The sequence below is a fragment of the Rousettus aegyptiacus genome, unplaced genomic scaffold (genome assembly GCF_014176215.1).
Source record: "Rousettus aegyptiacus isolate mRouAeg1 unplaced genomic scaffold, mRouAeg1.p scaffold_m13_p_1, whole genome shotgun sequence".
Classification (NCBI taxonomy): Eukaryota; Metazoa; Chordata; class Mammalia; order Chiroptera; family Pteropodidae; genus Rousettus; species Rousettus aegyptiacus.
This window is the reverse complement of record NW_023416284.1, coordinates 145,093,985-145,121,698: the sequence shown is the minus strand read 5'-3', so window position 1 is coordinate 145,121,698 and position 27,714 is coordinate 145,093,985. Positions and strand designations below refer to the sequence as shown.

At 38.6% G+C, this 27,714-nt stretch overlaps 1 protein-coding gene across 1 annotated transcript in view; it reads right to left on the bottom strand.

Moving 5' to 3' along the window:
* Positions 1-27,714, bottom strand: part of LOC107518481 — a 148,465-nt gene that overhangs the window by 60,746 nt on the left and 60,005 nt on the right. The window contains exons 17-27 of the mRNA XM_036220740.1: positions 26,607-26,807; positions 25,755-25,876; positions 23,636-23,864; positions 20,586-20,788; positions 18,188-18,343; positions 15,292-15,385; positions 14,344-14,481; positions 7,929-8,086; positions 6,704-6,815; positions 5,484-5,533; positions 4,950-5,126 (exon numbers count right to left, since the gene is read on the bottom strand). Of these exons, the coding sequence (XP_036076633.1) occupies positions 4,950-5,126; positions 5,484-5,533; positions 6,704-6,815; positions 7,929-8,086; positions 14,344-14,481; positions 15,292-15,385; positions 18,188-18,343; positions 20,586-20,788; positions 23,636-23,864; positions 25,755-25,876; positions 26,607-26,807 (1,640 nt within the window). The remainder of the gene's footprint in view (positions 1-4,949; positions 5,127-5,483; positions 5,534-6,703; positions 6,816-7,928; positions 8,087-14,343; positions 14,482-15,291; positions 15,386-18,187; positions 18,344-20,585; positions 20,789-23,635; positions 23,865-25,754; positions 25,877-26,606; positions 26,808-27,714) is intronic.

Genomic DNA, 27,714 nt, shown 5'->3' with positions numbered 1-27,714 from the left:
TAGCCGTCCACTCCGAGGCAAAACTCCAGACTTATCATCACCTTGGAACCATCTTACCTGCAAAATTCTGAACTCGAATACCCTATTTTCCTAGCTCAAACTTTTATTCTTCCAGGTTTCTCACTCATTCATTCCCGCCAAACCTCCTTCACCCCCACAAAATATGCTCCTGGACGTCATCTAGCTCTCTGGTCTCTCCTTCCACCTGTCCGTTCCCTCCCGACCTCACTTGTTTCCCTAGCTGGACGGGGTCTCACCATCAAGCACGCGCACTACTCTCCCATGAGCACCTTCGGTTCTCTGCTTCCTTGCAGTCACTTCTCACCTACCAACTCGGGACCCTCCAGCTAGTCTGCTTCTGCTTCTAGTAGCATGCTGCTGAGCACAGCCGGAGGAAAGCATACCACTAATTATGTCAATGCAACAAGTAGACATTTTCCGCCTGAGCCATGTCACCCTGGGACAATCCTTTTCCTTTCTTTTGATCAGCTCTTGTGCCCATTTCCTTTTTCAATAATTCCAAGTCGTCTTTAAGCTTCATACCAAATTCCTGCCAGCAGACGATGACAGGGTCTGTTATTTTATAATTGAATTAAAGGCCACTGGCTGGAACTCCCCCGTACTTCCTGGCACCCCCTTCTTGTCTTTCAACCAAAGTCAAAGACAGAGGTACTCAGCCTCTGCCCCCAAAGATCTTACATTCCAGAGGTAGCTAGACATGCAAACGTGATTCTATGATAGAAATATATGAAAGGAAATCCAGAATAAGAAAGAAAATCCAGAAATATATGAAAGAAAATCACAGCTGAAGTTTCTGACCTGTGATTCGTTATCTCTCTTTCCATATCTCTTGGTTTTAAAAACACTGTCATCCCTTTTTCCTCACTTACAAAAACTGTGGTATAATTTACATAACATAAAAATTACCGTTGTAACCATTTTAAGTGTACAGTTCATTGACATTAATACATTCACAATGCTGTACCACCATCTCCAGAACTTTTTTCCATCTTCCAAAACAAAAACTCTGTACTCGTTAAACAATAATGTCACTGACGTCTTTTTATTTACCCAAAACAGACACTCTGGGTGACATCCTAGATTCCTCTTTCTCCCTTAACCCCAAAATAGATCTAGCGCTCAGCCTAGCTCATTCGTCTCCTAAACATCTCTCGTCTGTGCAGTTTCGGTAGCTTCCTAAGTGGTGGCCCTGACAATCATTTTGTTCCTCTTCTCCCCGTTTGTCGAAGGACAAACGCTGGACTCCTGGATCATGCCCATCACTCTGTGCATTCTACTTCCCATCTCATCCTCACATACCCTGGAGAGGAGCCATTCACAAGTTCACACGCTATCTCGTATCTCTGTGCCTTTGCATATGTAAGTCTCCTAACTTGAACTAAAGTTATTCTCTTTGCACGTCTGAAACTCTAATCATCCTTTAAGATCCAGGTTAAGCATCCCCTCTTCCCTGAAGCCTGCCTTGCTTCCTATCCTCACTTCTCTAATCCTTCAGATAATACTAAACATTTCCTGGTGGGTGATTTACTTATATTTTTATTTTATTCTTTATCACAAGGTACTGTAATTATCTGTCCATTTCCCCTTGCCTGAACAGCAAGGACCATATCTAATCTGTACTATACAATGCTTGGCACCAAAGCTACCATGTACTATTCAGGTTGTGCCCTGAGTCAAACAGCAGTGGCTGAGGTTTAGCCTATGCTTTATTTGCCAAGCTCTGCACCCAGGCATGGGGCTACACCTGCCTGGAGGAAGGGGTGCCTTCTTCTAAGGCTCACGAATCAGCCATATGGGGTAGCGGTGGCTCTGCCTGTCACATGGTAAGAGCCTGATTAATGTTAGCGTTCTTTCTCTTTATGACCTTTTCCTTCCTCCATCAGCCAACTCGACTACTCTTGGGAGTGCGGCTGAATATCATTCTAGTCTCCAGAACCTTGTCTTCTCTGGTGCCATGAAGGGCATGAAGGACTCAGGGGGCAACCACGGGAGGAGGGCTCCCCTTGGACCCTTCTTTCATAGGTTTGGTTCAGAGGTTAGGGTGGTAGTCTCTGCTAAAACTAAACACATTATATTATAGCCTTTTTTAAAGGATTAAGTAGCATTTTAGGTTTTAAAACCTGTAGGACTCATGGGGCACTTCTCGTCAAGGAATGCAAACACAAGCAGGGAGGCCACCTTCCTCTCTTTCCTTGACCATGGTAGACATTGCCAGTGAATTAGAATACTGTAGCAAGCTTGGGATGTCTTAGAATCCTCAGAAAAGTACTAATTGTTGGAATTGACATTTAAATAAAGCTTATTTCTTACCCTCAGGCTAACCCAACCCCTTATTTTATGAATGAGGCAAGAACTCCTGTCCTCCATAACTCTCATGCCTCAACTCTGTCCCTCCACCGCTGGTTAAACTTGGCCTGGGATGATTTCCATTTATTCGTTCATGAACACTCTTAAATGGCCCCTTTCCTGGAAGTCTTTCCTCAGCAGTCCCATTCTTTGGAATCAAGCTCCAGATACCTTAATGCTAAGAATCATAGCATATTTAACTTCTAGAGCTGCTTCAATTTCTTCAACATGAGATGAAGAGTGGAGGTCCAGATATTAAAGAGAAATGATTTGCCTGAGACCTCAGGGCAATGCACGTTTGAGTTGCGTAAAGTCCAAATATTTTAACTACCGGGCTCTGGCTCTTTCCCCTATACCTTTTTGTGGCTAATGTTCAATTTTTATTAATACTCGGTGCATAAAATCATAAACTTTGAAATAAAAACCTTACACAGTACCTTTTCCAAAATTCCTCAGAAGACAGAAGTTCCTTTCTCTACACTCCATTTTATAAAAGTGTATTAAAAGGAACACGTTGAAATCTACAGAGTTTAGGAAGTAGGAGATGGATGTAGTAGAGAAATGCTGAATTTGAATCAATTGCTGCTCATCCCCTGCCTGATTCTGAGTTGGGCTCTGGGTGGGCATTCACTTTGCTCATACTTCATGAACCAAATCCCTGCCCTGGAATTAAATGATCACATTAACTGATCAGATGATTTGGGGCTGTAGGTCCCCGCCCTGTCCATAAGTGACTGTTTCCCTTCATCTTTAGGAAACACATAGTCACACACAAGAAACAATAAGGAAATAGAGCAAGACCTGTAAGTTAAAGGGATTTCTTTTCCTTTCTCCTTTCCGATCTTCTAATTTGGTTGCTGCAAATAAAACAGATTGGGAGCGAAAACGGGCTTCCTAATTACATTTTATCCTAATCAGAAATGTAGTCAACTCATGGTTAGACTTCTGAAAACTATCTTAAAAATTTAATCCCATATGTAGATTGTGTTTATAAACAGTTGACTTGGCTAGCGGATGGGTGAGAGAATGGAATTAAGTAGGCTTAGAGGATTATCCTGTAATGTTTCAATATGAGAGAAAGATGTACTTTAGCCTCATTGGGCAACAAGTCAAACCCTTTATAAAATATTTGGTTTACTGAGGTATCTTTGCCCTACTTCTCTCTCAAATGCATTCTTCTATTAAGTAAATCCTGAAGTATACTCAAACGAATGCACTGGCTGAGCTCATGAGACAAAACATTGGTATCCACAAACTGGGCACCTTATCAGTATCAAGGTAGGACTGGCCACTATTTGGAGGGTTTAAGGATTCAAGTTCTTTCATTCTCTGGCATTCTCTAGCTTGTTCTATCATCCCCATTTTCTTGGTGAATTCCAATTTATCTGTCACCTTCTTTTTGAATTTCTCCCTGAGGTCCTGGGCTAGAGTTAAACACCCCCTCTTTTATGTCCTCACAGAACTTTTTACATAGCACTAACATGTTATCTTTAAAACCTTTGATGTTCCTTTTTTGTTTCTAGAACTTTCCTCCACTAGACTGAATTTATTGCCAGAGGAGATGGCTTAGTCACCTTTGTAACTCCAGCATACAGCAAAGTGCCTGGTACTAAGTAAGCACTGAATAAATAATGGTTGAATAATGCATGAATGAATAAGTGAATGAAAGAGTGGTCTGATACAAATGGCTTTTCAATTCTCTTTCATCTGTCTGTTCTGTGATCATGTTTATTAAGTATTACTGATACTCAGCACTAAGATCTGTGCAGTAAGGAAAGAGTCAGGACGGAGGTAAGCTCATCCTAAAAACATCCTAGGATATTTTTGTTCTCCCTTGGAGACCGCATGACTGTATAACATCTTTTCTTCTTCTTCTTTTTTTTTTTTTAAAGGAAATGTGGTCACTGACTGCACAGGTATGCTAACTCCTCATTCAGGTGAGTGAACTCTAGGTAGGAGGAGTTAAGAACATTTGGGAAACTGGGTAAAGCATGATAAGAAAGTATGAAAGCAGCTCTGCTCTTATCACTTAATATCAGTCTATACATATGTTTATATATATATATATATATATATATATACACGCTTAATATCAGTCTATATGTGTGTGTGTGTGTGTGTGTGTGTGTGTGTGTGTATTCTCTCTGTTAGAGAAATACAGAACAGCACTGATTTATCCAAAATATTGGCATACTTTTTTTCTCTCCTGAATATTTGTTCTACTCCATTGAGTAAAATCTTTGAAGCCAGGACAACTCAAGTTTACTTATTTGTTTGCTTATTTTAGATGTTGGCTAATGTAAAAGGGTGTGACTGATAAAAATCTCTGGGCTCTCCAGGGGAAAATAAAACTGCATAGATTGGAAAAGCAGTTAAACAGTCAATTAACAAAGAACTCCTTCTGGGTTTAAATACAAAGATACTCTTATTCTTGGACTCTTTCTTTTGCTCTTCAGGACCAGAAGATCAAGGTCAAATGAAGTAAGGGGAGCAAGATTTCCATGCCAAACTTAACATGTCTCTTCCTTGGGAGGGGTAAGGTGGAGAGTGGGCTGTAACAAACTCTAACAGAAATTACGCACCTGGGGTCAGCCTTGAGGCCCTCCTTGGAGTCCCTCAAGCCTTTCTTTTCTTGTGGTTTCCCCACCATGAAAAAGGTATCCCTGATGGTAGGGAAGTCTTCCAGCAGGGCTCTCAGGCTATTGCAGTAAGCCAAGATCTGACCCCGAAGAGCATAGTGAGACATGTGGTGGTTGAACCTGAAAAGTCAGAAGAGGTCATGTCCAGAAGATGAAACTAAGTTGTTCCATCTCTCACAGAAATTCCAGGATCTACTTGCCTGGAAGACTTTTTGAAGAGAATAGAGGGTCTCTGTCAAGAAGAAATTTTTGTTTGGGCCAGGTTGCTATTACCTGAAGGCAGAGGCATGGAACTCTTCAAAAGATCTTCTAGCCTTCACTTCCGATGCTTCTTTCTCTGTGTTTTACCCAATAAGATTGTGGCTTATAGAAAAACAAACCACCCAATTCATTGTCTGGATTTCTACATAATACTGCTCTTTATTGAACTCAGAGTCAGAGAAATCAGCAGGTGTAGTTCACATATACTATACTTACTTCTGACAATATTCAACTATAACATCTCTCTTGACTTTCTCAATTTCATCCTGTAATAAAAGATGATAGTTCTTTCATTAGACACTATTACTTGACTGTGACAAAACTCTACTGTATGCATCTAGCCTCCTCCATGTTGCTCCCTAGAGAGAGCAAAGGAACTGACACAAATGTAGAGTTCATGTTGCCTGCTCTGTTGTGAGTAATAAGTTCTTTGTCTCTGGCCTAAGAGTCTTGTGTCTTCTGCCAACATCCACAGAATAGTCACAGGCTAACTTAGTGGCTTGTTAAGCAGGCTAAAATCCTAGACCTTAACAAAACTGACACTAATATTGCCTGAGTCTTTTCTAATCTGACAGGCATTGGATTCTCCTGAAGAGCAGTTAACGAACTACTACATTTTTCACTTGTTCAATATTTGTTGAATATCATAATTAAAAAGTAATTTAATAATCAGTTACTTATTAAAAGGAGTATTTTGTCTCCATAATTGCTCAGCAGTAATCCAGAAGTCTAGTCTCCCTCATATCCCATTTGTAGAACTGAATTAGGTAAATTTAAGTCTTTCTTTTTCAGTCACATGTAAAGAAAAAGCCTAGAAATTGTAAACTTATCACTTCCCTCCCAAATATTGATGCATTCGCCTAATGACTTCCTCATCACAAATTAATGACTAATCAAATCACAGTTACAAAATTAAGCAATGCTTTTGACTGTTTAAACACTTGAGTTTAATAATATTTTTCAACAGATTAGGCTAGTATAAAACCCTTAAATAGAAATGTGTCAGTAGTGTCTGAAACCAAGGGAGCAGGTAAATTAGATGGCAAGAGTCTTTGTTCAACTTGTCTGACCCCCTAAGCACCAACAGGTCATTCAGGAGTCGTCAAATAATCCACAGCAAGTGCTAAAGCTAGTTCCACTTAGAAAGTGACAAATCAAAATCTGACCTTGAAAAAATGTTTAAAACTAAACAGCAATTTGTTTGAACTGATTCCTTTTTATTTTATATTGAACTGGCTTTTTTAGTTCTTTTAAAAATATTTTCGATGGTTCTATCCAAATAGGTTGAAAACAATAGATTCTAAGTTAAGAATTTTTATTTTTATTTTATTTTATTTTATTTTATTTTATTTTATTTTATTTTATTTTATTTTACTTTTACGCTTAATGTAAAAGATGACATGAGAGCGTTAGGGGACCCTTCTTATAGCACTCACGAGGTTCTTCATTCTGTCAGCCATGGTCTGTTTCCTGAGGAGGAAGGCATTCAGCATCATGTCCCGCAGTCCTACCTTTTCTAGCTGAATAGACACGAAAGCCTCCGGAGCCCTGACAAGTGAACAGAGAGACATCTGAGCCCAAGGCAAGTGGGTCCATACCAAGAAATCATCTCTACAGCTCTCTGGAGGACAGAACACCTGAAGCCATGTACTGGGCATTGCAGCAAGAGAGCAGGTGGCTCTGTCTCCATGGTTATCATCTGCCTCGAGTGTTTCTGATTATATTCATGAGGATGCTGATGTGTTACCATCCTCCTTGGGGACCCCCATGTGCCTAAGGCATGCACCAGCAGTTCTAAACTTCATAGTCTGACCCAGTGTTTTATACTATCCAGGTCCTTTTATGCCTTCCTGGCCTGATCTGTAGGGGTTCCTGGACTAAAGTGCCCTCCCAAGGGTCCACTCAACTAGACACATTGATCTTAATCTGCCCGCAGTCCCACACTCTGGGAATGTGGATTTAGGGCACTTGAACTCTGGCAATGTTTCAGATTAATGGTATCTTGAGATGTAGAGTAGCTTTGCCTATTGTTTTTTTTATTCTAAATTTGCCAGAATTAAATAAAATATTCAGAGTATTCATAATTATTGCAGAGTACAAATATCTCACTTTCTCTGTCATGGTTAGAAGAGATCAAGATGTAACAGGGCACCCCTGATTTATAGATATACTTTTTAAGAGGCTGTGTCTAATATGCCATCCTATTATTCTAAGCAATGGCAAAAACCTTGTTAGAATATAGTGAGGATAGTTCTGTGCTTCTCCATTTAAGGTAGACATGGGGAATTTGGAGAGGCCTAAATTCTTCTTTCTTGTGTTGTACCCTCTTTGGAGTTTGGAATATATAGAGAAAGGGAGGAAAGAGGGGATGGAGGAGGACAAAAGAAAAAGAAGGAGAGGCACAAAAACCAAGGAAAGGAAGTTGAAGTTGGGAACTGTTGACACTCCTTCATAGGCTGGAATATTTTGAAAGGAGTTGAGATTACTCAGTGTGCATTCAAAGTCTTCATACAAAGTCTTCCAAATTAAAGACATGCTGGTAACTCTGGGAGTTTAGGCATCCTTCAGTCCCATAATGCTCTGCTATTAACTAACTTAAAAGGGGACACTTTTGTTACTTTAACTATCCCCACCCCTCCCCCCACCTCCCTGGTGCAATACCTTTTGTTAGCCTGGAATCTTTCTGAACGATGAGTAAGAGGGTCTGAGACTTTCGGAGTTGGGGCTAACGGCAAGCTTTTTATGCCATTCACAATTCTGGAATTTCTTCTTCTGGTTGAACCCATTTTACCAAGATTTCTCAGATCTGAACATATTTCCTAAAATATTTCAAACCAAAGTGAATTAAATGTGTTGGATTTGTGAGTCCTGTAAAATTATCTAACAGCCACAATTAACCTAAAACACATGAAAATGACTGGACACATGGAGAGGGGAGTTAGAGTGGGGAGGGGAGAGGCGGGGAGAGTACAGAGAGTAAGGAAGAAAAGGGAAGAGAGATATCATTTTGCACAATGAAGGGGTGAGGCACTAAGTATAACTATTTCCAGAGTAGAGTGCAATTGTCTAAAGTGCTCTGAAAAAGATTCTCCATTCTACAAGGTGGGCAGTTGGAATGCTCTTTTAGAATGGCCTCTCAAGAAATACTGCTGATGAACTTCGTAGGTACAAGATCTGAAAATTTGTTTCCAAGTGCCCATTCTGGCGGAGCCTAATTAGATGGAGGTGGGCTTTATGTGCTGCCTAGCATAAAGTAATGATGAAGGAGAGAGAGGTGGAGGGAAGGTAGGGGAGAGGGGAAGGAGGATGGAGAAGAGAAAAAGAGAAATCTATATTTTCCAATATTCTTATTTGTTATAGAGTCACAGGCCATAATGATTGGGATTCTTTTACATTTTTCTAAAATATTAACTAAAAGAAAAATATTAAAGTTAAAAAAAAAAAGACCACCCTTTTGCAAAGAAAGAAATAGTTCTCCATATCAGAATTACTAAAGGAGAATGAGGCAAAAGAAAAAATCCTGGGTAAAAAACCTAAAGTTTCCATCCTGACTTTTTCTGAAGATGCCGGTGCTATCCCAGTCTCCTGGAAATAGTAAAATATACCAGTTCAGAAGACTCAAGAGGTCTTCGAAAGGCTGTGAGTTAAGAGGCAAGGATGCACAAGCTCTGTAATTGAATCCCAGTGCCGACACTCAGCTGGTGATCCTGGCTCTGTTCCTTAACTTTTTTTCCTCACCTAGGGATGATGTTCCCCATCTCATGAGCCTGTGTATAACCAAGAGCCATGTATAAGCATTACTTAGCTCATTGCCTTGCCTGGACTATAGAAATTGCTAAATTGGGTTGTTACCTGCCTGACTCCCTCACCTGCCTTCAACATCCCACCCATGCCCATCTTCCATTTCTACCCTCAATTGCTTTCTCTTTTCCAGCCCCTTCCTACAAGTATGTTGACATCTATTTTATTCTTAAATTTTTTACCCCTTCGAGCCTCTTCCTCAATTCTGACCAAACTTCTTAAAGAACTATTATGGACGGACTAAATGTTTGTTTCCTCCCTAATGTTTTATGTTGAAATCCTACCCTCCAGCATGACGCTATTTGGAAATGGGGCTTTGAGAGATAATTACGGTTTCATAAGGTCATAAGAGAGGGCCCCCAATCTGAAAAAGCTGATTTCCTTATAAAAGAGGAAGAGACAGAGCTTTCTTTCTCTCTGCCATGTGAAGACACAGTGAGAATACAGCCATCCTGAAGCAGGGGAGAAAGCTCTCACCGGAAACTGACCATGTGCACTGACCATGGGCAACTTGATCTTGGACTTCCAGCCTCCAGAACTATCAGAAAATAAATTTCTGTTGTTTAAGTCACCCAGTCTATGGTACTTTGTTATAGCAGCCTGAGCAGACTAACATAGGAGCAGTTAATATACACTCCTTCTATATTTCCACTCACTTCTTACTCTTGCAGTCTGTCTTTCACTCCAACCCCATTAAAACTGCTCTTTCAGAGTCAAGCAGCCTCATTTTAATTCTCACTCTTCTGGCTCTTCCCTCTACACTTAACTCTATCAGCTTTCAACTTCTTATTCTTCCTTCTTCTTCTTTTAAAAATAATAGCTTTATTGTGACATAATTAACATTCAATTAATAAAGTATACAATTATATAAGTTTTGGTATATGTATAAAACTATAAAATTATTAGTGCAATAAAAATAATAACCATAGCCATCCCTCCCACCCAGGTCCTTTCTCAAGCAATCACTGCTCTGCTTTCTGTGATTATAGATTAAAAATGCATTGTCTGGAATTTTACACAAATGGAGTCATGTAGCATTTACTTTTATTTTATTTTTTTTTTTTGGTTTGGCCTCATTCATATTGTTGTATATATCAATAGTTCATATCTTTGTATTGTTGAGTGGTATTCCATTGTATGAACATACTACAATTTGTTTATCCATTCATCTTGTGATAGATATTTGGGTTCTTTCCAATTCCCGGCTATTTTAAATAAAGCTGCTATAAACTTTCGTGTATGTCTTTGTCTGGACATGTGCTTTCATTTCTCTTGGGTAAATACCTAGGAGTAAAATGGCTGACTCATATGGTAAGTGTATATTTAACTTTTGAGGAAACCGCCAAACTGTTTTCCAAGGTGACTACTTTGCATTCCCACCAGCAGTGTATGAGAGTTCCAGATCCTCCACATCCTTGCCAACACGCCAAAAGGAATGGTCAGCCTTTTAAATTTTAACCAAATGGGTGTGCAGTGGTTTCTCACTGAAGTTTTAATTTGCATTTCTCTAATGACTAGTGGTGTTGAACACCCTTTCATGTACTTATTTGTCATCTGTACATCTTAAATGACTCATTTCATCTTGAAACATTCCCCTCCTTTGGCTTTGGTAGCAGTGCACAGTTTTGTTCTCTGTCTCTCTTTCCTTCCTTCTTCCCTTCCTCTTGTTCCCTTTCACTGTCTCCATTATTTATTCCTCTTTATTATGTTAACAGCCCTTTTCCTGCTCCACACTCATAGAAAAGCATACATACATGAACGCACACACACATACATATTCTCTCTCTCTCTCTCTCTCACACACACACACACACACACACACACACACACACACACACAATTCCCCCCCCCCCCCCCCCCCCGCCAGTGCTTCCCTATCTCTCTCAGTGTTACAGGTCTTTTCGGGCTATTACTCCTGATGCCGTCCCACACCTGCCCTGTGTTCCTGTCCAGTGACTTTCAACATTTTCTCCCTGGATGGCTGGCTCTCAGGGAGTGACTCCTAAGCCTCTCAGTCTCCATTTCAACCAGAATAACCCAACTTATATCTTTTTAATTATTGGCATTCTTCATAAGATTAAATTATTTGAATAAAGCAATCTATATGTCAACTATGTATGAAGATGACAAATGGTGGTCAGGCTGAGCTCATCTTTTTCCTAGTCCCCATCTGCTCTTTCTCACTCCCACACCTGAGTATCTGCAGGGTCTTTTCTTTACTCAGAATGATCACATGGCCATCTCTGCCTGTCAAAAAGTTCATTCTTCAGATTTTTCCAAATGCCCGCTTTCTTTTCTTTAATTTTTCCTATAGCTTGTTGAACCTCTTTTATGCCTTGACTTATTGGCTTGTCCCCCTTACATACACTGGCTTATAAGTTCCTCGGGAGCATGAATTGTACCTCAGTATTACCTGATGAGCCCAACTTATAGTAAGTTCTAAATTAAGAATATTGAGGCTGAATTTAAAAAATATATAACTCATTCTATCCTTATTTTCTACTTCATTTAGTATCTGACTTCTATGGGAATTAGTATTTGGCAATAGAGGTGGAGATTGAATATTCTTGTCATACTTGTAAATTTTTACTCTCCTATTAACCTTGTGAGTAGAAATAGATAAATAGAGGTAGATAAAAATGATAAGAGGTAAACGTGGTGAGCTGTATAGAATCCATAAGGCTTAAAGAATGTTTAATTATAAAATATTTAATTTTATACTTAAGTTGCATTTACCAGTACATACATACGAAAGAGAACTGTACACTTGTTAAAACTATGGAGGGAAATGTCTGTGAACTCATTTGGAGTAATTTCCAGGATATACCGTTAAGTAAAGAAAACAAAGTGCAAAAAAGATAAAATCTAAACCCCTTCATGATAAATTATTCAACAAACTAGGAATAGGAAGGAATATCCTTAACCTGATTAAAAGGCATCTGTAAAAAACCTGTAGTAATGATCATACTTAACAGTGAAAAATGGAAAGCTTTCTCCCTACGATCAGGAATAAGATCTTACCATTTCTATTCAACTTGGTACTGGAGAGTCTAGCTAGGGCACATAGGTAAGAAAAAAAGACATCTAGATTGGAAAGGAATTAGTAAAATTATCTCTATTTGCAAATGACACGATCTTACATACAGAACATACTAAAAAATATATACACACAAACACAAGTAAACTATTAGAACTAATAAGTGAAGTTAATAAGATTGCAGGATATGAGATTAATAGACAAAAATCAATGGTATTTCTATAGACTAGTTATGAACACTCTGAAATGAAATTAAGACACAATTCCATTTATAATAATATCGAAAAGAATAAAATACTTTTGAATTAATTTAACAGAAGTAGTGCAGGACTTATACATGGAAAACTATAAAATACTGTTAAAAGAAATTAAAGAAGACCTAAATAAATAAAAAGACATTCCATGTTCATGGATCAGTAGATTTAATATTGTCAAAATGGCAACAGTACACAAACTGATCTACAGATTCAATGCAATCCTTGTCAAAACCCTAAATGGCTTTTTTTTTGTTGTTTTGGTGGGGGGAGGATTGATAAGCTGACCCTAAAATTTATATGAAAATGCAAGGGACCCAAAATAACTAAAGCAATCTTGAAAAAGAAGAACAAACTTGGGGGACTCACACTTCTTAGTTTCAAAACTTATCACAACTGGGACAGCTGAATAACTACATGTAAAAAAAATGAAGTTGGACCCCTACCTCACACTATATGCAAAAATCAACCATAAATGAACCATAGACCTAAATCAAGAGGTAAAACTACAAAAATCTTAGAAGAAAACATAGGCGTAAACCTTCATGACTTTGGATTAGGTTTCTTAAATATGATACCAAAAGAACAAGTGACCAACTGACAAAAGAAAAAATAGGTAAATCAAACTCATCTAAATGAAAAATGTCTGCTTCAAAGGATGCTATCAAGGAAGTGAGAAGATGACTTTCAGAATGAGAGAAAATATTTGCAAATTATGTACTTGATAAAAGACTCGTATTCAGAATATATAAAGAACTCTTACAATTTAGTAATGAAAAGACAAAAAAATCCAAATTTATAAAAGGGCAAAGAATTTAAATATTTTTCTAACAAAGACATGCAAATGGCCAATAGGCACACAAAAAGATGCTCAACATCCTTGGTAATTAGAGAAATGTAAGTTAAAACTGGAATGAGATACCATTTTACTTGCACTAGGATGGTCAAAATATAAAAGACAATAGCAAGTATTGACAAAACTCAAAACATATGTCCTTACAAAAACCTGTACATAAATGTCCATAGCAGCATTATTCAAAATAGCCAAAGAGCAAAAACAACCCAATGTCTGTCAACTGATGATTGGATAAATAAAATGTGGTATATCCATATAATATAATATTGTTCATCTGTAAAAGGGAATCAGTATTAATACATACTACAATATGGATAAAATTTGAAAACATTATGTTAAGTAAACAAAAATCTAGACATAAAAGGTCATATATTGTATGATTCTATTTATGTAAAATTCCAGAACAGGCCAATATATAGAAACACAAAGTAGATTATTGGTTACTAGGAGCTGAGGGAAGTGGGGAATGAGAGTGATTACAATTGGAGATAGGATTTCTTTTGAGAGTGATGAAAGTGTTCTGAAATTGGATAGTAGTGATGGTTGCATGATCTTTACACACTATAAAGCGGTGAATTTTATGTTCTATGAATTATATTTTAATAACAACCCCCTAAAAATGCAGAAAAAAGAGAGAGTATATATTATGCGTTACTTTTTGTGGAAAAAGAAGGGACAAATACATGTGCTGACTTTTGCAAAAAGAAATACAGGAAGGATAAAATGTAAAACAATGGAATGATTTGTATACAAAGGGTAGGGATGGAGGAACAGCTTATCTTCTGTCAGATGATCCTAGATAGTTAATATTATAGAGTTATATGTAAAGAAAAATTATTAACAAATTACTGAAAATTAAAAGGCCCAGTGAAGATTTGGTCATGTGTTGATTCATATTAAGAAAGAAGAAAGAAAAGGAAAGAGGGAAGCAAAGAAGATAAAAATACAGGAAAGAAAGGGAAAGGGAGAAAGAGAAGAAGGGAAAAGAGAAGAAGAGAAAGAAGGGGGGAAGGAGAGGGAGAAGTCAAGGGAAGGAGGAAGGGAGGGGAGCAGCGAAGGAAGGGGCAGCCTGGCTTCGGCTGGTGGTCATGGGAGCATGCCTCAGGTTTCTCTGTCTTACAGGCTGACCTTGACATCAGCAGGACAGCCCCCTCGGGGAGTGTGATAGAAAGATGCCTGCTGGACAGCCACCATCAAAGCATTTTTCTGAGCAGCTTGACATGCAAGGGTCACTTGCATATTTTCCACTCCTGAATGGAACAAGAGCTACAGAAAGAAAATATGAAAGGTATTAGGAATTTATCTCATAAAAAAGAGAGGCAAAGTTGAGGGTTGAGATCACCACTCATTCAGTATATATATATATATATATATATATATATATATATATATATATATAACATATATGTATATATGATTGTATATATACATACATATATATATGATTCAAAATGCAGGGTAAGCTGAGATCCTTGTTCCTCGCCACGAGACTGAATCTTTCTCTCTCTAAGCAACATTTTACCCCGTGAAGGAAGCTCCCAGGCTCCATTTGTTTTGTAGCTGGACACTATCAGGTTTCCCCAAATGTCAAAAAAGGATAAGCAGACTCTGATGAACTAGCAAACATGTGCTCAGTGGCAGACTCTTGTAATACTGCCAAGATTAATGTTTAAAATATACACGCCCAAATACAAACCCACACATATGTACGTGGAAGCAAAGAAATCTGAGTGGCAGAGAAAAAACAGCACCGGGTTTAAAAGGATCGGATAAAAGCTCCAGTAACAAGTGTATATTTAAAAAAGTTGATACAAAGATAGTTCATGACAAATGCTTCTTTTTAATACCTAATAGAAGTTATTGCAAGGGTGTTGCATTCTCTATAGTTCAAACTGGCCCAATGTGCACATCAAATAAGGCAAGGCTATCATCATTATTTATGAAGTTGGGAGCTTTTCTCATATGTGGCAGCCAACTTTATATGAATTCAGTATTATGACTTTTTAAAGAAATACATGAGCAAATTGCTTAATTTTACTTCAGTTTCCTTTTAAAAAAATAAATTAAATAATTTACCTTAAGGATGGCTTCCTTCGTGTAAAAACTAAATTTTCCAACTTGGTTATCATCCACCTCAGAGATGGCTAAGACAAGAGTAGCAGGAGAATATCTGCAAGAAGAAACATGACATTGTTTCGATGTGTCATGCCATTTGCCAAGAGATGACCTTCTGAGACAGAATGTCATGTGATCAGTTCTGGGACATCAGTAGTAGTAACAAATGCAGACATCGTACAAGACTTGGTATTTCCATTCGAACGGCCCTGGGGTCCTTTTGATCCTTATTGGACCTGATCTCTTGTAGTTTCATTGTGTTTACAACCCGCCCTGAAGTATTTAAAATTATTTTCTCTTGATAACCATTCTACTGTTTTCTCACATTTTTCCTCTTGCCTTCTTGATCTTGAAGGGGTTCAGGGCAGGCCTCATGAAGATGTGACACTTTGGCACATCTTAAGATGTGACACTTAAGCCGAAGGAAATTGAGACCCTGTGGGCTCATGAGAAACTTTTACCTCTCCCTTAAAGAATTTAAATTAAGAGCCTTAACCATAATAAGAGTTATCACTAGAAATAACTTTTTATGACCTATCTCTACGGAACATATGTTCTTCTTATCTTATCATCCTGTGAATGACCTTCTTCCCCTCTAAAGCCCCAGGTGCCTCGCCTCATCCTTAGCTCAGAAGGTTGTTATTATCTATTTTTCCTTTCTGTCTCTGAATCACTTATGCATGTAGAGTTCCTGTATATATGGACGTAATTAAATTTGGTTGTCTCTTGATAATCTCTATCATGTTTATTTGATTATTAGACCAGCTGAAAGAAACTAGAAGGGTAGAAGAAAGTTCCTTTCTCTCCCAAAACCTCATCTACTCAGGTCCCTCACTTAGACCCCTTTGTCCACAACCTAAAAGTGTAGTTCTTGCTCTCTCACTCTGCCTTAACAATCATCTATATGTTTTTTGTAGCCATGTTTCTGCGTTGGGACATAGTCTTTTGTCCACAACTATGAAACTTCATCAAGTAATTTAATATCTATAAACTTAGTTTTTTTTTTAATCTGTAAATGGAGATATCACCTATCTCATATAGGGTTATGACAAATATTAAAGTGGAATAATATGCATATGCATACATGTGCTTTTAAAAATGTAAGTTGCTATGTTCATATTTGATATATGTTGTTATAGATGAATTCCAAATTAAGAAATTAATATATATAAAATAAATACAAACTCAAGACACATGTTCCTTGGATGTATAAACCTTCCCCTGGCAATTCAGATCTTGCAGGTTCTCTAGATTATCACTGGGAGGACCAATCACCACTTGTCTAGGCCACAGAGGTCCTGGGAAGTTTGTGCTATTTGGTTAACTCTAGATGAACAAAAATATGCTCTATTTCACAGCAGTGTAAAATACCAGGTCCATCAGGAGGCCCTGGAAGAGACAAATTGGAGCTTGGCTCCAAGTTGGAGACTTAGCCTTGCTTAAGGCCCAATTACATGTCCTGCTTTCAGCTTTTGTGAGAGATCTCTCTATCCTTACCATAAATTATTTTTGGGTTTAGTTAGTGTGACAGGGTAGAGCAAGGGAGATTTTTGCCTCCAGGGGATGTATGGCAATTTCCAGAGATATTTTTGATTGTTACAAATGGGGAGAAGGGGTGCTACTGGCATCTGGTAGGTAGTGGTCAGGGGTGCTGCTAAACAACCCTTGATGCACAGCCCACTACAAGACAGAGTCACCCAGACCCAAATTTCAATAGTGCCAAGGCTGAGAAATTCTGGGATACTGTGTTTGTCATCTTAACTCCCCTCATTTCAGCCTATGCTCTCTCTCTGGGGAAGAGGAATCCTTTAACATATAAACACATTAGCAGGGATTCACATTAGCAAAACAAAGGTGACTTTCCCTTCTTGGAGTCATCTTTGCTTTCCTTGGGGCAGGTGGGGTCAGTACCTGGAATCTTCAAGGATAGAGCTAAGACCCTTGGGAAGGGTAGACTAGGAGAGAGGAAAAGTTGAGGGAGTCAGGAGTGTCTTCTTAGCGCACACCAAAGGCTGACTCAGCGGGGGGTGGGGCAAAGGTTCCTTTTCTTGACTGAATAGATTCATGATCTGTTACTGGTAAGAGTGTTTTCTTTCTGGCAATGAACTCTACTTATGGGATATAAAAAAAGGTCTCACTGGTTTGAGTCAGCTTTTGTTATTGACCAACGAAAAAACCCTAAGTGTTGACATACATGTTAAATTTGTCCATTGTGTTAGAGTTTTGAGGAAATAGTGCTCAATGAACTTGACTAACTTCTTCCTAGTCCCAGGGAAAGTGAGAGAAGGGAGCTGGACTTCTGATCCATGATCTTTGGCCCCATGAGACCAACACCTCTTTCTACTCAGAAGCAACACAGTCAACCTGGGCTGTTGCCTAAGCCTGTGATTTCATCTCATTTTAACTCTATGATCTGATTCTTCCATTTTACAGTTACTTTGTGTTTTTAAGCCCAATTATTCCCCTTGATTGAGATCTTATTTTTTCCCCTCTTATTAAGGAAAAATAAGGAAGGAAGGAAGGAAGGAAGGAAGGAAGGAAGGAAGGAAGGAAGGAAGGAAGGAGGAAAGAAAGGAAGAAAGAAAAAAGAAAGAGAGAAAGAAAGAAAGAAAGAAAGGAAAGAAAGAGAGAGAGAGAGAGAGAGAAAGAAAGAAAGAAAGAAAGAAAGAAAGAAAGAAAGAAAGAAAGAAAGAAAGAAAGAAAATAAAAAAGAAATGGCATTATAGCAGGTAGACTATAAGGAAGAGAATTTAGAAATACAATTGCACTTACGTGTCCACTGGTAGCAAAAGTTATTTCTCACTGGTCATTCATTCTACCATTACATTATTTTTATTTTGACCCTCTTAAGGCTCACCTGTCTATGCAATCACTGTCTTCCAGCAAAGAGGTGATAAAGATAGGAGGAGGATGGTCCACCTTGTCCTTGTGTGATGCAAATTCAAAGTGAACAGGCCTCAGATACAAATGGAACTCTTCAAAACCCATCTCCTGGGCCATTTCCTTATAGAGACTAAAAGGGGAGGGGGGAAGAGTCAATAGCATTTGCTATTATTTTCCACTAAAAGGAAAGTAAGTGGTAAGAACAACAAAACATCTACATAAGCACAAAAGCAAAAGGCAAAACAAGAGAAAGCCAAGCAGGGTAGAAAGTGAATGAGTCGCAAAAGTCTTTGTGCCTGCCTGCTCCATGCTATGACGGTTAAACAAAATAGTAAAGTAGGAGGAGATATGCTTGGGCACTTGCCCAATTCTCACTTCCTGCAAGCTGGCTTCTGCTCTCAGAGCCCTCATCTGGTCACCAATATCACTCTCAATACAAGGTTCACCATCTTCTCTCAGAGACCTCCACAGCTAGCCTCTGTCCCCAACTCAAGGATCGTCTTTGTTCTCCTGGGTCCAGGGTCTCCACGTTCCTGCCTCACGACCACTCTCAGTCTTCATTGGCTTCTCCTCCTCAAATTGTCAAATTATTTTCAAATCGTCATGTTTCTGGGGTTCCATACCTGGTCTTCTCATCTTCTCCATCCCCTCCTTGGGGACTCTGTCTTCTAACCCCATCCCCTAATGATCACTCTGCAGTGTGAGAACCTGCGACCCCATTTCTGTTCTGCCTCAACTCTGAGCTCCTCTCCACATTTCCACATCTGCCAGTGAGGCTCGATGTCCCTCCAGCATTTCAGCCTTACATGTCTAGAATGGCTTCCCCTCCTCTCTCATCCCCCTTCTAACACATTTATCCATCTTGAGAAGTTGGCATATTAAAGCCGAGTCCAAACAGCACTGATAGTAGTTTGCTATGGCTGCTGTAACAATGTACCATAAACTAGATGGCTTACACCACAGAAATTTGTCTTACAGTTCTAGAGGATGGAATTCTGAGGTCAGGGTGTCAGCAGGGTTGGTTCCTTCTGTAGGTTATGAAGGAAGGATCTGTTCCAGATCTCCCTCCTTGGCTTATAGTTGGAGATCTTCTCCTTGTGTCTTCCCTCTGCGTGTGTGTTTGTGCCCAAATTTCTTCTTCTTATAAGGACGCCAGTCATACTGGATTAGGACCCACACATATTAACTTCATTTTAACCTGATTACTTTTGTAAAGACCATATCTCCACATAAGATCACATTGAGGTCCTAGGGATTAGAACTTGAACATATAAGTTTGGGAGTGCAGCACTCAATTCATCCTATAACAGTTTCTTTTCTATCAAGTTTCCCTGATCCACTTAAAAAGAAGGAAATACTCCACTTTATTTGCTCTCATGATGTTTTGTAAAGATGACTAAAGTAGCATATTAAACTGTATTAGCAGTAAATTTACATTTTGAGTTCCCTGAGAGCAAGGATCAGAAATTATGGGAAGGTAGTACCATAAAGTTTAATAAATATCTTGATTTATGGTTTAAATGTGTATATTCTTTGAATATACTTTCTAGTTATGTAATCTTAGGCAGACTACTTAGCTTTTCTGAGTCTCTACTTTCTAACTGTAAGCTACCTCCTAAGAATATTCTGATAATTAAATGAACTAATACACATAAAGTCCCCAGTACAGATCCAGGCCACAACAGGCCCTCAAAAATGATTGGTGGTAGATGATTAGACCCTTTTTTCTATAGGAGATCAGAACACAACAGAAGTCATACATGTTTACAATAAACCCTCTAGTTCCATATTTTTCCTGCTTGTGGGACATGTCTGCTTATATGTCTTACTATTATCGCACATACCTAAAACCTAAAACCTAACTCGTTAATCTTTCTCTCCCTCTACCTACTGAATCTTCCATACCTCTATCAGGCCTGGATGCTGTTACTAACTCAGCTTCTGCTTTCTCTACTGCTTCTGCTCTGCTGTTCAACTTCGTTACACTCAAGAGAAAATCCAATCAATATTCACTGAGTGCTGGGGCTCAGGCTTTACCCCAGGTGATGGAATACCATGGAAAACCAAGTGGACAAGGCTTTTGCATTCAGGGAGCTTCCACTAGCAGGAAACTAATAAACCAATATTAAGCATCTTAGTACAAGGCAATGTGCTGAATGAAGAGAAGAAGGCCAAGTGCCAGGATCCAGCCTAGTTGATGGTTGGAGAGGCACATGGGGGAGGTCTAGATGAGAGAAGGAGTAAGGAAGGCAGGTGATCATTTCAGTCATTTAGGGGGTCCCCACACGAGGTTCTGACTACTCTGGGGGCACAAAGTGGGGGAAGGCTTGTTGGCAGGGAGACCCCATCTGCATACTCAGTCCCCCTATTACCGAGCTAAATGTACACTCTCCAGACTCATTGCTATCAGTCGGTGGCGGAGGGTCACAAGTTCTAGTAGTTTGGCAAACGTCTCCAGGAGCAGCACGTGAGAATTTTGACCCTGGTTCTGTTTTTCAGCTGCTGCAGACTTGAATGCAAGAAGGCCTATCTCCTCCACGAGAAAGGGATCTCCCATTACTTTAGCTGAAAAAAGCTGAAAGGAAACAAAGTACTCTTTAGAATATATTAAAAAAGAAATTTTACATATTAAGAAAACTACTATCAGTGGCACAGACTCTGGGCTCAAGTCCTGGCTCTGCCACTTATAAACTTTGAGATTTGGGGCAATTTATTCAATTTTCCTGTCTCTTAGCTTCCTCATCTGTAAAGTATAGATAAGGAGAATAACAGTATATAATAGGCGCTAATAAATAATAATTACCCGATAGGGTTATTGAGGGGGTTAAGTGAGTTAATAGATGCAAAAATGCCTGATGCATAGTATTTGTTGTTATCATTATTATAAACATTTTAAGCCAAAATAAAGAATAGAAATGACAAAGGCAACCTAAATAGAAATAGAAGTCCCTGATATTTTTCAAATATTTTAGTGGCCAATGATAATAATAATAATACTTTCTTACACACCACTCTATTGTAGCTTCAAAATTTCAAAGTATTTTCGCACATATTAACTCATTTTTATTTTTACAAGATCCCCGCGAAGTAGGGATCACAGATATCATTATTTCCATTTTATCAATAAGGGATCTGAAGTAACATTGAAACTTTCTAAGTACCAAAAGTAACTTTAGGTTTCCTAATTCCAAGTTCAGTAGTTTTACAGTAGACTAAACTGCCTTGACAGTATTCCTCCACTCTAAGCCAGCTCAGGGCAATTTCTGTAATCACCGCATTGTTCTTTAACACACTCCTGCCAAGGTCAGCTCCTCTGCTGTGTGCTACCCTCTAATATGCCACTTCCAGCAAGAACCCAGGTTGGGAACCCACCCCCTAATCTGCTTTTCATGATTTGTCTCCCTAAATGTTCACAAGCTCTCTTATCTGTTCATTTATCTAACAAAGGCCATGTCTATTCAAGACATTTATAAGAGAATTGAAAATACATTTAAAAATCGGGCACCATAATAATACGATGTGAAAAGAATCCTCAATAAATGGTAATAGGATACATGATTGGTAATTTGGGGGAAAATTTTGAACCATACCTTACAACACATACACACAGACACACACACTCCAGGTGGAATAGGAAAGGAGTTAAGTATTTTTTAAATAACATGAAAATCTTAAGAAGTTAGAATAATATGAGACAAATAAGAAACATCTAGGGGAAGATTTGCTTTCTGGATTTAGGAAGAGAATTGCTTTCTGTGATTTAGGAAGAAATCACAAAGGAAAAGATCAACAGATCTTACTATATGAAAATAAGTTTCTGTTAAAAATAAAAGACAAACTGTGGGAAATACTTGCAGAAAATATCATGGGCAAAAGGGTTAAAGTTTTTATTTTTTAAAAGCTCATGTGAGTGGATAGGAATGACATTGAGATTCCAAGAGATAAATAAACAGAGGGAAAGAACAGAAAATTTACAAAAAAAAAAAAAAAATACAGCTAGTGACAAGACATTTGGGAGAATAATCTCAACAAATAGCAAGAAAATGAGAAATTAACAGTGTAATGCCACCTTTTATACACAAGTATATATTAGCACAGATATTATATGCTTACACCTGATATTGTACAGTGTAGCAGAACTGGTACCCTTATAATTTATTGGCGGCATTATAATTTGACACAATTCTTCTAGAAGGCATCTGCCAAAAGGTATCCAAAGACTTAAATTTTGTTCAGCAAGTTCACTTCTAAGGATTTATCAAAAGAAATTGATTTAAAATATGGAGAAGTCTGTAAGCATAGCAATGTACCTGATAGTATTTTTAATAAAAGTGAAACTTTTGGAAACTACTTGTATGTCCATCAAGAGGGAAATGGCTAGATAAGTGATAATTCATCACTTAAGGGAATTACGTGGCCATAAAAATGAGTATAAAGACTAGTTAGCAATATAGAAAAATATATAAAATAATGTTAACTGAGAAAAACAGGAGATATAATTATGTACAACATGCCCATGAAAAATATTTAAATATAGAAAAATAATTATAAACGCACTTGAGTGATTATACTTAGGGATTTTCTTTTTTTCTTTCCTATTTTGATAAATTCTGTATTCTATTATTTTTATCAACTTAAAGTTAAGTTAAATACGATAACATTTTAGTTTGGGAAGGAGGGGATAGGAGGCTGAGCCAGACATGCAAAACATATTTTTAGCAGTGGAGACTTTTGAAAGTTACTTTGTCATATAGCAAGTACCCACACAAAGTAAGGTTGAATTGGAATCCCAGGTTCAACTGTGACAGCCTTAATAGGAAAAGGAAATAATTAAAATCCAACTACAAACACCTTGTAAATTGTCAGGCCGTAGTTGAAAACATAGATCATTAGAGTTGGAGGGGTTTTAGAGATCATTGAGCTCACCACTGCCATTCCCTTTCTAATACACAAACATAATGTCACAAAATAGGAAAGTGAGGCTCAGAGAGGCTAAGAGACTTGCTCTGAGTCACAGAGCAAGTTAATGGCAGGCCTGACCTTGACTCCTCACTCAGTCTTCTTTCTCCTCACTAGATCTCAGCTCAGGACAAAAAGAGTGAATTTTAGAAAGAGTCTTAGTGGACTCTTAATTAAAAATGTATATTGTTAAAATATAAATAATAAACCAGAAAACACTTCCTAAATACCTAGGCACATTTCCCTTTTAATTTTCATTAAAGTGGCATTCTGATGAATTAGAAACTTTGACCAAAAATGAAAAAAAGTTACATAAAAGTATTGGCAAGGCCTAGAACTATGATCTGTCTCTGGCCAAATAAGGGAGGAATAGAGCCAAACAGCAAAACAAAGCTAAGTAGTAACATCTGGGAGGAAACCTTCTCTTTGCCAAGGATCCCCCTCCTCCCTTCAGAGAACCTACATCTTTCTGGAGCTGTGTGCTGTACCAGGACTCGGGCCTGGCTGGGGTGAGCCACACATCCAGGGCCAGCCACAGTACGCGTCTTTCCAGCAAGGCAAGGCCACTGGCTGATGTGGGCCTGCAGGTGTGGCGGGCCTCCTGGAGAAGATGCTCGAGGGCTCTGGGGATGAGTGAGGCCAGGCCCAAGGAAGGGTGGAACTCCAGTAGATAAATGTTTTTCAAAGCTGGGCTTAAAAAGAGGAACAACTGATGACAATTTTACACAATAAAGAACTTGTTTCCAAAGATATTTAAATTTTATATTTTTAAAGACCAATAAAACAGCTCCTTTAACCTAGGGCATTATAAACAAAACAAAACAAAACAAAACTAGGAACTCAAAGGGGCCTCAGAGGCTGTCCAGGGTACCCATCAGAGTATACAACATGCTCTTTGCTTTAATGTGAACTCTCTTAAAATTGGAAGACATAAGAGTTTATTCTTAAAGCCCAATAAGAAAAAGATTCTTAAAATATTTATAGCAAATTCGTCAACATTCAATATTGAAATCAAATATTTTAAAACAAAGTAACTCAAAAGTGACTAAATATTAAATGAATAATAATGTCCATGGTTAGTTTCTATTTTTCATCTTTTTTTTTTTTTTTTTTTTTTGTCTGTGCCCTTCATTGTCTTCTGATTACCAGTCTCAGGAATCTGGGGGGCAGCCCTAGAAGTGGGGAGCTAAGTTACTTTAATCTTCCTTTGGGACATATCTCTGAGTCTTTATTCCTTTTTTCCTTAACATAGTAATGGACAAAACCAATTTTTAAATTCTTCACACAACTGATGAAATCATTCATATTTGCCCTAAAGATGTTATATTGTATAAATAAAATAGGCTAGAAATGATAAAATGCTTTCTCTGGGTTTTCCTTTGGACATAGAGGATACAGCACAAGTCAAGGGCCTTTCTATATATACATAGAACTAAAGAACTTAAATACTCCTTAACTTTATGCAAATGGATTCCTCTTAGTCCTCGATCTTAAAAAAATACAATCCTAAGGCAGGAAAGGAAACTTATCAAGCAAATACTATTTGCTTTTGAGCAATTCCGACAGGTCTTAGTATCCATATAGGCCTTGCTAGCATATTCTGCCTAAAACCATTTCCTAAACAGTAGACTCTTGCCATATAGCAAGTTGCACATACATAGCTGGTGTCTCAAGCTTATTAGGTGAAGAAATCAGTCCTGAGAAAGGTCTGTGGAGAAAATATAGTCTTGTGCTTGGGACTCTCAGGGCTCTTTTTCAGGAGACAAGGTTAGAATCTCAGCTATGAAATCTTATGACACTCTGCTGGTCTCCAAGATGATACCATAATCTACTGCCTGTACCATTGACCTTTACACTTCACAGGAGCATAGGGCCATGCCTCTGTTGTTCACATCTATGGCTTCACCTCCTAGCACACTGCCTAGTACTTGTAGGTGCTCAACAAATATTTGTTGGATGTTGAAAGGAGCTGGACAATTTCTCCACCCATTAGAAGGCAACAGAGATATCATATTCTTGAGCCACATAGATCAAATTGGGCTTTGTCGCCTACTTCCCAATTCCTTCTGTCCTCGAAGGCCGAAAGGGAATGGGAAGGCATACTACATATCAAGGGGGTGACTTAAAGTATGTACTCTCTCTGGTCTCAATAAATTTAATTTACTCCTTTAAGGGTAGGGGGTCACGTGGTGAGTCTGAAAAAGCCTTTTTGGTAGCACTTGCTATAAAAAATAAATTCCTTTTTGAGAAACTTTTAAGCACATCCGAGTTTCATATATGTCTGCTCGTGCGAAACCTCTGATGGCATTTCAAGAGCAACTGCTTTTTTTAGGGACTTGTTAAGGGAGTGAAGGTTCTGCACTCCATGGCATAAGTTTAAATTCAAGCCCCCTAGTCTTCGTTACTTACAAAGCGAACAGATACTGAAGGTGTAAGGGAATCACTCTTCTGTGGCTATTATTTTCTCTCATCTTCCCAAATACTTGAAAAGTGCTTTGAGAAAAAGTATTTAGACCTAGCATCACACCCTCAACTTATCTAGAAGATTAAATGTCACATATATAAAGACAACACCAGCCTACCAGCTATTGTTGATGGAAATAAGTTGCTTGCAAATTATGTTAAGGGGAAGTCCAAAGTTATTGCTATCATCTGGATGGCCTTCTCGCCAAAGCCTCTGGATGTACTCCCGCTGACATTCTATCTAGAAATGTAACATAAAAGTTAAAATTAGAAAAGTTAAACTTTCCCATGGATGTGAGTTATGAGCCTTGGCATGAGGAAAACATCAATGCTTTTATATCTCTTAATTATTTGACTCATTTTCACCAAGACGTAATTTTGAGGATCCAGTCTTACAGGAACATGTTGGTCTCTCAGTCTGAGCCATGGGTCAGCAGAGAAAAACAAAGGTAACCAACTTCAGGCCATCTTAAGGGGCACGAGAAAACTTTTTGTCAAATAATCGACTACAAAGAAAAAATTCTAACCAGGCCTAAGGTAAAGATACTGCAACAATCTTTATCCCCTACTTACTTCCTGCCACTAGCTTTTCCCCAGAGGATATACATGGTGATTGTTCCCTTTAATGTTCTAAAAATAGTCACAACATTTTTAAAAAATATATAATTTTATACATCAATACCTTATAAAGGGGTATGTTTACTCTTTCTTTCACTCTATAATCTAATGAAAACAATTTGTGGACCATTAAATGTGATTAGGGTCAGAAACTTCCTTTGAAGATTGTAGTTATGCTTGGAATTTAACAAAGCAAATGAGCTTACAAATAAACATGCTGTACATGCCGCCCTAGAAAACTCAGATTCCGGAGCCACATTAAAAAAAGAGAAAAAACCCCACTATTTTTAGTCCTGACCATGTTTCCCATCCTCTTCTCACATGTAATATTTTAAAACCCAAACTGTACTCACGTGCTGGTTGAGGATACCCCTCACTAGCTGCAGGTGAAGCCTCAGGCAGGCGCATTCATCTTGGTAGGCCTTAATGAAATAAGGGTGGCTGAGATCAAACCTTGGGCCCCTGTGCATGATGTCGGTGATCACTTGTGCTAAAGCAAACCTCTCCTCAGGATCCAACACATGCTGATAGGCTTCAAAGTAACTGTCAAGAAGCTGCAAATAAGGTTAATAGTCAGGGAATAGCAGAAGCAGCCCTAGGGCCCAGCAAAGGGAGGTGAGGCCTCGCTCTTTCACTCGATGCTTTAGAAAGACCCTGGGCACCAGCAGGAGAGACGTGGCACTGATCCTCTGGGTACCAGCCTGCTGCCGGCAGCTGCAGCACCAGTGCAACTCAGAGCAATTAGTAAACCCACAGATAAAAGGGGGGGGTTACATAATGAATAATACAATATCTAATGATTATAAGTTCCAATGACAGTGCCTTCGATGTCACTTCATCAAATTTATTTATCTTTCATACCTCTCTTCACAGACCCATCCTCCCTGTCCCATTTTACTCCTTCACCAAACATAGGCAGGCAGCCTCCTCCCCTGTTCTACATCCCCAGACCCTTCTCTGTAATAGTCTGCCCAAACCTCGCGACGTAGAAATGATGGTGGGTGTGGCAGAATGGAAGGCTGAGGGGGAAAGTCCCCCAAGATACATAGGCATTTATTGTAGACTGGACTCCACTAGGAAGGGCTCGGGGTCCAGAACTCTCAAGGGCCTCTAGGGCCTCTAGGGAGCTCCTTTTCTTGTGGAATTCACGAGTCTTTTCTAAAAACCAAAGAAAGTTTCCAGTCCCTAATGGTTGAAAAGGGTTCTTAGTGTGGGAATTCAGAAAGAGATGCTCTTCATTTTGCTTTTACATTTGTATGTGGGCTTAAGGAATTTCTGTTCTGTGTGTATATTCTTTCTGTGTGTGATTAGTCATGGTGCTAATGATTAAAAGCTCTTCAGAGATCCCTGGGCTGGAATTCCAAACAGGGACTTAAGGACAAGATAAGTAAGTAGCTCCTAACAACATAATTACTGTTTTAGGGTTGTTTTAAAACCTTCATTGGCCGTAGACATTTACCA